General features: G+C 36.5%; 2 protein-coding genes across 2 annotated transcripts in view; both read right to left on the bottom strand.

Moving 5' to 3' along the window:
* Positions 1-215: 215 nt before the first annotated feature.
* Positions 216-7,514, bottom strand: LOC107494618 (ATP-dependent DNA helicase At3g02060, chloroplastic). The gene is made up of 13 exons (XM_016115659.3): positions 7,014-7,514; positions 6,574-6,861; positions 6,026-6,251; positions 5,542-5,787; positions 4,594-4,728; positions 4,383-4,507; positions 4,053-4,192; positions 3,712-3,782; positions 2,789-2,950; positions 2,485-2,571; positions 2,166-2,354; positions 1,308-1,706; positions 216-946 (listed from the first exon to the last, which is right to left on the bottom strand). The coding sequence occupies exons 1-13, from the start codon at positions 7,343-7,345 to the stop codon at positions 845-847; spliced, it is 2,502 nt and encodes an 833-aa protein (XP_015971145.1). The 5' UTR covers positions 7,346-7,514; the 3' UTR covers positions 216-844.
* A 1,175-nt stretch (positions 7,515-8,689) lies between these two features.
* LOC107494617 (potassium transporter 4) overlaps positions 8,690-11,124 on the bottom strand; it is a 4,749-nt gene continuing 2,314 nt past the window's right edge. Inside the window, exons 6-8 of the mRNA XM_016115658.3 lie at positions 10,897-11,011; positions 10,553-10,807; positions 8,690-10,079 (exon numbers count right to left, since the gene is read on the bottom strand). Coding sequence (XP_015971144.1) covers positions 8,992-10,079; positions 10,553-10,807; positions 10,897-11,011 — 1,458 coding nt within the window. The 3' untranslated portion in view covers positions 8,690-8,991. The remainder of the gene's footprint in view (positions 10,080-10,552; positions 10,808-10,896; positions 11,012-11,124) is intronic.

Consider the following 11,124-nt stretch of genomic DNA (forward strand, 5'->3'; position numbering starts at 1 on the left):
TCATTTCACCGTTTTTAACCTACTAAATCGAAGATATATATTTCAATTTAAAGTTTTTCCTACTAATTCGAATCTTATTAATTCGATTTACATATAAACACAAACAAAATATGCATGTAACGTTATTGCATTTAGAACTATCATGTAATAATGGTTTTCATTTCGTTTGTTTATGTATTTTACCTAATAAAATATTAAATTCTAAGAATTGTCTCCTCAAATAATTTTCATTACAATTGCATGCCACAGTGGCATATAAAGTTACACACATTCCTAGGAGGGAAAAGAAAAACAAGCACTTCTACATTTTGATAGCTACAACAACAATAACCAGAATTATATTTCTTGCAACAAGTAACCTACTTTTCTTACCATGTATTAGCAAGAGGAAGAGCCTGAATCTTCATATTGAATTTCTCCAAATCAGGTAACTCCAATGAAAGAGATACCAAAAAGAATAAATAAATAATTAAAATACTGCGGTAGCAGCATCCTTTAAAGGAATCCTTGATGATCAAAATTCAGCGTAACATCTGAAACTAGAATTCTTTTCCAGTGCCAAATTGATTTCCATGGCCACTTGGCAAAGAGTCAAGAACAAACAGCACTCGTAGCTAACCTCATCGCCGCTATTCGGATCATCATGTATTCAACATTCTGATCGTCCTTAATTTGTTTCGATTTCTTGTAGCAGCGTAGTCAGTAATGCAATACAATCTCAGTTAGTTCCATTTGTCGCTCTCGATGCAGCATATCCATTGAAACAATGTATACTTGTGAATTAAGCTGTAATTCAAGTTTCCAAACTCCACCATGCTGGCAGAACTGGTCGATAAAAAAAATTCTAGTATTTTATGAGGGCAGGTAGTGAAGCATGAAGTTCAGCCAAGCATTGAAAAAGCCAATTGAGGAGTTGTTCTTTTGGTAGCTCTAAGAGAAGCTCGGCCTGCACGAAGTAAAATCGTTAAGAAATCTGAACTTGTTTAATCCACAGAAAATTTCCGGCTGCAGTAAGTATATAACAACAACAGCAACAACAAAATGCAAAGATTCGCAATTAATGATCGACATTATATTCAGGAAACTATTGGATTTGGATCAAGCTCCTCTAAAGTCAGGAGATTGGTGAATTAGTAAAGTGAGAAGTAAATCACTTTTAAATTAAGATTGTGGAGTTCACAATTGATGGAAGTTATAAATTCAATAGTAACTAACCCTTTACTTTATCACTTTACCAACCTCCTTACAGAAAGGATGATTAACAAATGTAATCGAATTAGAGCAAATGATAAATCAAGAAAAATTACCTTGATTTGGTCACCTTCAAGAACCAATGAATTTTTTAGTGTTTCTGATGCCATTGACTCTATCATAATTTTGAATACCTTTTTATTTATATTTGTTTTCATTATGATAGTCTTCCCTGAAGAGTAGATTCCAGATATTCCCATATCAGCAGCCATTCTCCTCACATAAAGCTTCTTCAACAAAATCTCCATGGACTGAGGCTCTTTGCCAAATTGGCGGCGCAGACTCTCCGTAAATTGCACAAGACTCCATATGTCGTTCTCCGCAACTCTCTCAGCTTCATTTATTATTTGCATGGGGTTGTCCAAATAATTTATGTATTCAGATGGGAGATGCGGATTGATGTTCAAGTCTACCTGAAATACATAAGTATAAAGTGCAGAAGGAAATTGGAGAATCTATTACATGAACCATTCAATTCATACGCATAAAAAAACAGATTCATGTGTGTTTTGGATCCTTTTTACTATTTTAAACTAGGCTCTGAAGTGTTTGTATTCAGAAATTATATTTAGATCCAACACATTTACCAATAATTATTCTCCCCCATGAAAATTAAAAAAGAAAAGTCATAATTGGTGTCAACTAGAATAGCTTTATTGTCTGGTTCAAGGAAAATCTTCGAATGCAAATTATTTTAGGCATTTTCATTTTCCTGTTTCACCTCCACCAGGAGAAAACAATGTTCATCTGTCAGATTTGATTTGTGGAACCATATTTTTAGTCTGCATTCCGATAAACATGCACCAAGTGTCAATCTATGAACTTATATCTTTACTGTATCCTACATTATTTACACTGTGAGTGAGTATTTATTTTCAACTAGGATCAGTGGCAGATGGTGAAAAATAGATCACAGAATCAAAGTTAACCTTGGACAAGCTCTCAAAGAGCATCTCAAAGAATAGATCAATGCCGACATTTCCGACATCTCCTGTTTGTTGTTCACCAAATATTGTACCAAAACCTCTTATAGCCATGTCTCGCTCGGCTAGTTGGAATCCTTGACCAAGCTCATGGCATTCTTCAAGAGCTGCAAGCCTCTCCTATGGGACATCACTAAGCAGAATGTTAAATTTAGGTAATATTTAAGCAATTGGTTTTCTATATTACAAGCGGAAGATTCAATCAAGTTTATGAGTAAAAATAAAAGGTAAAAATTGATCACAAACATACCAGTGCTTGGTCAGAGAGCATACTTTTATCAGGGTAAAATAAGTGTGCATGTGCTTCCTTATCGGCTCGCCCAACCCTTCCACGTAACTAATAGCATTGCAGAGATGATAGCATTATGGATGTTAGTTAAACAGAAATAGAGAAATCGGATTAATATCACTTGCTCCAACCATAAAATGCATATATCAAAAACATAATGACAATAACAAGTTCTGAACAATGCTTGGAGTCAAAGAGTAAAGACATGACATATGAAACATGTGAACAAACAAACAAAAGAAGATGGAATTAGGAAACAGAAAACCTGGTACAACTGTGCGAGTCCAAATTGTTGAACATCTTGAATGATAATGGTATTTGCATTTTGAATATCAAGCCCACTTTCTACTATATTTGTGCAGATAAGGATTTTTGTTTCGCCTGAAGCAAATCTATCCATGGTATCCTCTAACTGCCTTGAGTATTGCTACACCAGAAAGAATATGAAATTTACAAAATTAATGCTGAAACATCTGTGAATTGAGTATGTATATAATGCATGTGTATTCTGTTGTTACAAGATAATCAATTCTAAAGCTCTAGACGATCACATGTATTTTTCATCTAAAGAAAAATAACTCTGTGAACTGAGTTTGTATCAGAGTAATTAAAAAAGCTCTTCTTGTCATATATTACTGCTTATGGAAGAAGAAAGCAGAGAAAGAATGGAGGACATACATGTAGCAAATCCTTGAGGTTCTTCTACCCTCTCAGGCTCTCAGGTAGTTATTATATTTTCATTGCCTACTATATGCAAAACCTTTGTTCATTAAAATTTCGACTTCATTATTCTGTTAGTTCTTATAGTTTAACCAAATTTTTAATTAGATCCTTATAATTTAGAAGTTTGTAATTGAGCCTTTATGTTAGATAAAAATTCTCAATAAGCTTTTTGCAAAAAAATATGAAATATTCTTTGGAATAGTCATTTTTGTGTTTGATGTAAGATGAACGGTGGAATATTCTAAAAGCGAATATTCTAGGATTATTGCATTTTTCTATGAAAGATAAATACTAGTAAGGACCTAATTAGAAATGTTTAGCTAGTATAGAGACTCAATTACAAAGTTTTAAACTATAAGGACCTAACTAAAAATTTAATAAAACTATAAGACCGATAGAATAATTAAACTCAACATTTCTCTTTCGTGTGATATGCGACAGTAGACCCAAAAAAGAAGCAACTACCTTCCCATGGGCAATGGCTATTTCAACATCTGGGAATGACTCTTGAAGAAAATACATTACTTCTTCAAGTCCTGTAAGGCAAATAGTTGAGAAGAAAACAGTCAACATGGAAATATATGTAAATTAGCAAATATATGTCAACAGCACCACCATGCACCATGATGCATAATTTCCCTTTTATGTCCATGATTGTCGTCTCAAATTAAAATTCATAAGCTTATCTTTCTTTAATATATTCAAAGTAAATTTACTGTTATGGTAACTACTCTTCAACTTAAGTCAAAGAAATGAAAAAAACTTGACATTATGAAATAAATGAAAAATTATTACATGAGAATCACCTTTAATACGTGGCAGAACATAAAAAACTTGACCGCCACGGCCGAGCTCATACTTGATGGCCGATATTACTCTATCCTTACTGAATGCAGAAAGGTGAGTCTTGATGGGAACTCTTTCTGGAGGTGGGGTCGTAATTAAACTGAAATGGAAATTAACAAACGAAATTACCATAGCATACTTTGTGCTTGGATTAGTTGGCCTTAACTGATCTTCTTCTTTTGATTAGTGCAAGTTTAATGAAAAATGCTAATATTGCAAGAAATGAAGTGCTAGGTAATATAGAAGCAGAAGACAAAGAAGGTGAAAATAAAATTGTTAAAGCTAGTTACCTAGCATCACGAAACCCTGTCAAGGCTAAATAGAGAGTTCTCGGGATAGGGGTTGCCGATAGCGTAAGTACGTCCACCGAAGTTTTAAAAGAAGCAATCCTCTCCTTCTGTTTGACACCAAACCTCTGCAATGCATAATTCATTACTTAGTAGAGAAAAGCAATAGGACTGTAGTTGCAAGGGAAACAACTATTGCCAAGAATTGGCAAACCTGTTCCTCATCGATCACGAGCAGGCCAAGTTTGTTATATACAACACGATCTCCAAGAAGCGAGTGAGTTCCAACAACAATGTCCAGGTCACCATTCTTAATCTTGTCCAATTGTGCTTCTTTCTCTGCTCTGGTCTGCAAGTAGTGATAAATCACATAGTCTAAAATTGATAGACATGTTCCTAATTATTCATACATATCCACCAAGATGATAACATTTTCCCTTGATGCCGCTCATATTTCTTGAACTTAATAATTGGCTAAATATCAATTCCTACAATGTACTTATGCCATCAATTTTAAAGAAAAGCTAGATTAATATATATAAAAAATGAGGAAGCAAGACATATCCAGACTAGAAGTCATGATGCCATGCACCACTTGATTAAGTATATATGTAGCTGAAGTACATCATGTATTTTCATATAATAGCCATGAAAATGGAAATGAAAGAAAATTTTAATATAATTGAACACTGAGCGTAAAATAACACCCTTTATAAATGGAGATGCCAAACCAGAAGAAGGAATCGTTTCCATAAAAAAAAATGAGTAGGCAACGAAATATATATCCAGCGAGCAAAATAAAGAATATATCATTTAAAGTCAGAAACTTCCAATTTGATGCACTGATAGGGTTCTTCACATAAAAGAGCTACTGAAAAGACATCACGTTTATCCAATAAGTGGAAACTGTGTTGTTAGTGCAGGGAAGTGTTACTTCAACCAAAAACTGACATGTATTCAGTTTAGCTCATGATTATAGTTTATGGATATTTTGACTTAGCATTAGAGAGAGTTCTTAACAAACTCAACTGGATGAAAGCATACTGTTATTCTTATTTGACTACGAAATAAGTTAAACTATAATCTCCATACTTAATAAAATTAGATATATTTGAGTATTTAACTATAATAAAAATGGGAAAAAGAGAAAACTCAGCCATACCTGAAACCTGCTTAGTAGTCCAACTTTGAGATCAGGATATACAGAAAAGCGTTCAGATATAACATCAAAATGTTGTTTTGCTAGAACTCTAGTTGGTGCTAGAATCATTGCTTGCTTTTTTGCTGACACAACACAGTGGATAGCACGTAGTGCAACCTCAGTTTTGCCAAAACCAACATCTCCACAAATTAATCTGTCCATTGGAGTTTCTCGCTCTGTCAAATCCCTCTCAACATCAATAAAAGCCTGGACAGATAGAAAGGTACATATTTGGAAGAGATGGAAATAACTCATAAGCATCAAATAAACATGTCATATTGAATAAATGTGAATATGTATATGTCTAAATTCTGATTTATCGTGAATGCCTTAGAACATAACATGTAATTATTTAAAAATTTTAAATAACATTAAAATTAGAATATAAAATCATAATTAACAATTCCCCTTCCATCTAAACACATAGCATTTACTAAGATGTCACCTGTTGTTGATCAGGTGTAGGCTTATAAGGAAATTGAGCAGCAAATTCAGTCATGGCAGGACTTTTCGAGTAAGGCGGTCTTCTCTGTTTGAGCCTATGTAGATAGAGCTCCATCAAGTCAACGACCATTTTCTGTATCGCAACCTTCCCCTTAATCTTTCTTTTCTCCCAACTACTAATATCATTTAACTTGCTCAATGTCCGAGGTCTTTTGTTCTCGTTTGGACTGCCAAGGCACACCAAAGTTTAACACGATCATGACCAAATCAAAACAATTCTCCAAACACAATTGACTACTAGCTAAACAAAATACTAGCTTCTCTAAAGTGCCTTAACAGGGTAAAGTGTTTGCATCAAAAGAAATTATGGCACACTTATGGTTCTTGTATCATGCAAAATTCTCAATCTCAACCATCAATTTTTTCATCGACGACCATGATTGTGCAATATCTCTCTATTGAAATGTCTAGCTAACTGACTTGTTCTATATATATGAATTACATTACAATAACAAAAAAGGTAAGAGTAAGAGGGCAAGGAAAACTCACAGACTATATCTATAGAGCATTTTCGATGCCTGCTTAAGAGGAAGCTTCGCCATCCCATCAGCATACTCGATGAAAACATATTCAGTAGGTTCTGTAGAATTCTTTGGAACATCCAACCTGATCCCAACAAACCTCCCAATGCCAACCTTCTTGTGAACAACATAGTCACCGGATTGAAGCGTATAAGGGTCAACCTTGTAGCTGAAGGTACCATCTTTCCCTTCCTTCCTCTCACCCTTCAGTTTCTGCAACCCCTTCTGCTGCTGCTGCTTCACCATCTGTATGTACCTATATTACACAAATACCTCATTTTCACTCATGTTTGCTAACCGTGTATATATATATACGTATGATTTAGCAAATACTGTAATCTTAAATTCCTTAAGTTCATGGCTGATTCATATTGTACTCAATACTTATTTGTGAAGCATAGTATGTACCTATCAGCCTCCTCTGAGTCCATAACAGTTCTTGAAACCTCCCTGCTGCCATAGTCGCGACGAATTCTCTCGTTGAGCAAGGCAATTGGGTCATTCTCAAGCTCATTCTTTTTCTCTGTTCTGTTCCCCAATTTGGAAGGGGAAGAAGGGGCATAGACCCCTTGCGTATAGAATGCATTGGTGGGAAAAAGAAGTACGTTTTTCTTCTTGATGTGAAGGGCTATAGGGTATAAAGGGTGAGGGAGGATGAAGAGTTTCCAAGTTTTGGGGGAAGAAGTGAGCTTGGAGATAAGGGGTGTGGAAAAGTGTGGAGCTGGAAGGAGTGAAGCCATGGAAAGAGGAGAGTGGTGTGTGGTTTTCAGAGGGAAGAATGGAAATGGGTCATTGGAAAAGTTTGAATCTTTGTGAAGAATGCGTATTTTGAGAAGATAGAATCAAATTCAGAGATGAATGTTGGAGGTTTTGGAGGGGTTTTGCCCAAACAGGGAACAAATATCTTATATCATCATAACTCAACTTCCAGCTTTAATATCAAAAATATTTTGTCAAATTAATTTTTCTGGGGTTGAGATAAGACATAAGAGGCTGTGCAGGATATTTTTTTTCTTTTCTTTTATTTATTTACTTATTTTATATATTTTAATGGGCCTGCGGTTTTGGTTCCTCTTTCAGAAAGTAGAAACAAAAAAGAAACGAATTACTAGTTTCAAGACCAAAAAATAAAAAGAAAAGGGAAATAAGAGGGATATCTTCGAATTCCAATTCCTCCTTTGAGCGGAGGCCCGAGGAACTATCACTTTGTATCAGGCATGCAATAAATTAACATTTTCTTTAGTAATTGTGCAGAGCTCTTAGGTTGGATTAGCCAACCATCAATGCTTTCACAGGGCTATCCTTGAGCACTCTCTAAATGTACCATCGCCCTGTGTTATGCTGGCTTTAGAGGAATAACTTATTTTCAGGCCGTTCTTTCGTAAAAGAGAATAGCTATCTATAAGCATAAGCATGTTGGCTGAAGCCACTCAACGTAGGTTCTTTCCATCAGAACCTTCCTAACCATGATATCCACTGGTTCGTTCACAGAGCAAGACACCAAAGTAAAGCAAAACTGCCAGTCCAGTCTCAGAGCGATCTTGAGAAGAAAGCCCCTCTATGTGGTGTTGTGGAACAATTTTGCTAGATCAAAGATTGCGAGCTTCTGCGCAATAAACACCCCGATAACCACACTCCCAAGCTAGTTGCAAACTGCAACAAATAGTCAGCAGCTCTGCATGAAGAGGCCGATGATGCAGACAAGTTCCGGAGCAGCTCTTCACCCAGCTGCCGTCTGCATTGCGAATGACGGTGCCAAAGGCAGACTGTTGAGTGATGGCTCATAAGCTGGCCATGCTGCAGTAGAGCCTGGAATTCCAAGGCTGAGAAGCGAGCATAATGGGACAGCAAGAGAAGGGGCCAGTGATCATCAGTTTATGCCCATTCCAAATACACCGCAACGCCGGAACAATGAGGGTAGGGTTAGTATTACCAGAATCTCTTTTGATCCAGGCCCCTCAGCATTATCACAACTATTGGGGTAAACGCCAGAAGCACTAAGATTGTGGATTTGTGGAAGAAATGGAAGAGAGCAGTTCGAGGAAAAGTGCCCTTTGGTATGTGCTAATTGGACATAATTTAGGTGCGCAAATAACACTTTTACTAAATAAATAATCAGAAGGAAAGGAGAAAGATCATTTCTAAAGTTGAGTCTTCTAATACTCACCCCAAAAAAAAAAAAACTTCTATTACAAAATTATTGCAACTATATAATATAATTACACATTAGGAGAGCAGCATAAACCTTACAAGCGTTTTTCTCAGAGAGACCCTCCTCTGCCATACTCATTTTTCCATGAGCGAGGCAATAAAAATAACACCTATAGCCTGGAGCATAGATTCTATACAGCCAGGAAGAAGTTGTAAATCAAATTTTACCAAGAAACTAAACATAATATATCATTCCAACTTCAATGAGACTGATGTGAGGAATGTTAAGAGCCACAGCAGGACCCCTGCAATTCTTGCGTAGAAATGAGTAACCGATATCAATCACAAGCTTCTTCAAGAATGAGGATGATTTCCTAGCCTTAACATATGAGTGCCCCAATACATAAGCAACCCCAGCTTCCTTAGCTTGAATCAAATCCACAAGTTCTTCCCTAACTGCAGGATCCATACCAGGATTGTTTGGTAGCTGAAATCTTACTCGACGCCTTCTAACTTGTGGACTTTCATCATCATAAACCGATTGCAAGCTGCGAAGGGTTACAGATTTACTGCTGGGGATGGAGCTGTCCACACCAATTTCCTCAATCTCGGAAACTATTAAGCTTGCAGTGGATTCTAAAGTTCTGGTACTTATAACAGCCATCCTCCCATCGAGCGAAGAGCTTTCAGAACTTGAGTACTGTGGTTCTTCTGCTTCCCTCTGTATAAACTCTGCTATACTCTGTATTAGATGGTTCTCGAAGTCTCCATCGTCCCTTTGAATGTCCTTGTACCCATATCTGACAATGCACCTGTACATTCGATAAGGTCTTGGACAAACTCGACCAATAAGGAATCTTTCTTCTGGGGAGACATATGGAACAGGGACTGATTTCACACAGACAAAAACTAACACCTTGTGAAAGGCAGGAAGATTCGTTACAAAATGGGAAAATATTGAAGGAACTCCAGTTGCTAGTTCTGAGTAGATGAGACCTATTCCTGGGACTCGAACAATGCCAAGGCTTGGGCCCAAACCCAGTAACCACTTCAATGAAACTTTGTTGTGCAGATCATAGCTGTACTTCCTTCGAGTACCATAATGCCATACATACATAACAACCATGAAGATGCAGGATAAGACAAGAGGAACCCATCCTCCCTGAGGCACTTTCATGAATGCTGCTGATAGATAGGTGCCCTCTATCACCCAAAAGAATAAAAGGAATGCTATAGCAATCACAACACTTTTTTGCCAGACAAAGATTGCGACCAGAGTCATCAGAAAGGTCGTCACAAACATTACAGTCATACATGCGAGTCCTGTAAATCAATGCCATGAATTAAATTCAAAACGAAAAAAACCGACATTCAAACTGTAATTTGCAACAACATTGTTAGCAGAAACTCCTAAATTCAAGGTAGCAGAGCAGGAATTGTAACACATCAAACTAGAAAACAGAAAAAAAAATAAAGGGCTGGGATATTAACCATACTATCATTATTTTCACATCCACAAGCCAGTAATTATTGTATTGTTGTTCCTTCATAACAACTATTAGGACTTTGACTAATTGAACTATCAATCCAAACATATAATCAGAGGAAAACAATGATCTGAAGCAAATGAACAGAAAATTACCATACTCACAAGGAAAAAGATCCTCTAAGATGAGGATTTCGGTAAAGTGAAAAAGTGACAAATGTCTGTGTGTGTGTGTGTGTGTGTGTGGTTGTGGGAGGGGGGTGGGGGGTGGGGGGGTGTACGCTTTTTTGAGCAGGGAACCTTATATTACCGTAAGCATTTCCAATTATAGTTGTGTCTTGAAATCCAATGGTTATTGCAAGAGTCAGGATCATGAGTATCCAGTTTATCTCTGGGATGTAGATTTGCCCATATATATGTTTTGAAGTGTGGACAACTTTAACTCGTGGAAAGCAGCCAAGTGCATGACACTGCTTGATGATAGAGAAAGTTGCGGTTATAACAGCTTGACTCCCAACAATAGCAGCAAGGGTGGCAACAACAAAAACAGGCCAAAATACAGGTTCTGCAGGAGAAGCAAAAAAATTAGCAATTGCACTAAATTACTGAATTCTCAAAGCAGTATTAACGAATGAGAGTAATGAATGGACCAACCAGGTATTGAATCATAAAAACTGTTATGAATAGATTGAAGGTTCTTAGACAAGAAAGCAGCTTGGCCCATATACTGTACCACCAAACAAGGGTATATAACAAACGCAAATGCAATCTGCAAAAGGGAGGAAAATATTAAGGAATCTCTTGACAATTGAGCATGTACTACTTATTGTTGCTTTCCCAGAAAATAGTAGTAATTTGTAAAACTAAGATCAATTTGATTAT

This window comes from Arachis duranensis, chromosome 6 (assembly GCF_000817695.3).
Source record: "Arachis duranensis cultivar V14167 chromosome 6, aradu.V14167.gnm2.J7QH, whole genome shotgun sequence".
Classification (NCBI taxonomy): Eukaryota; Viridiplantae; Streptophyta; class Magnoliopsida; order Fabales; family Fabaceae; genus Arachis; species Arachis duranensis.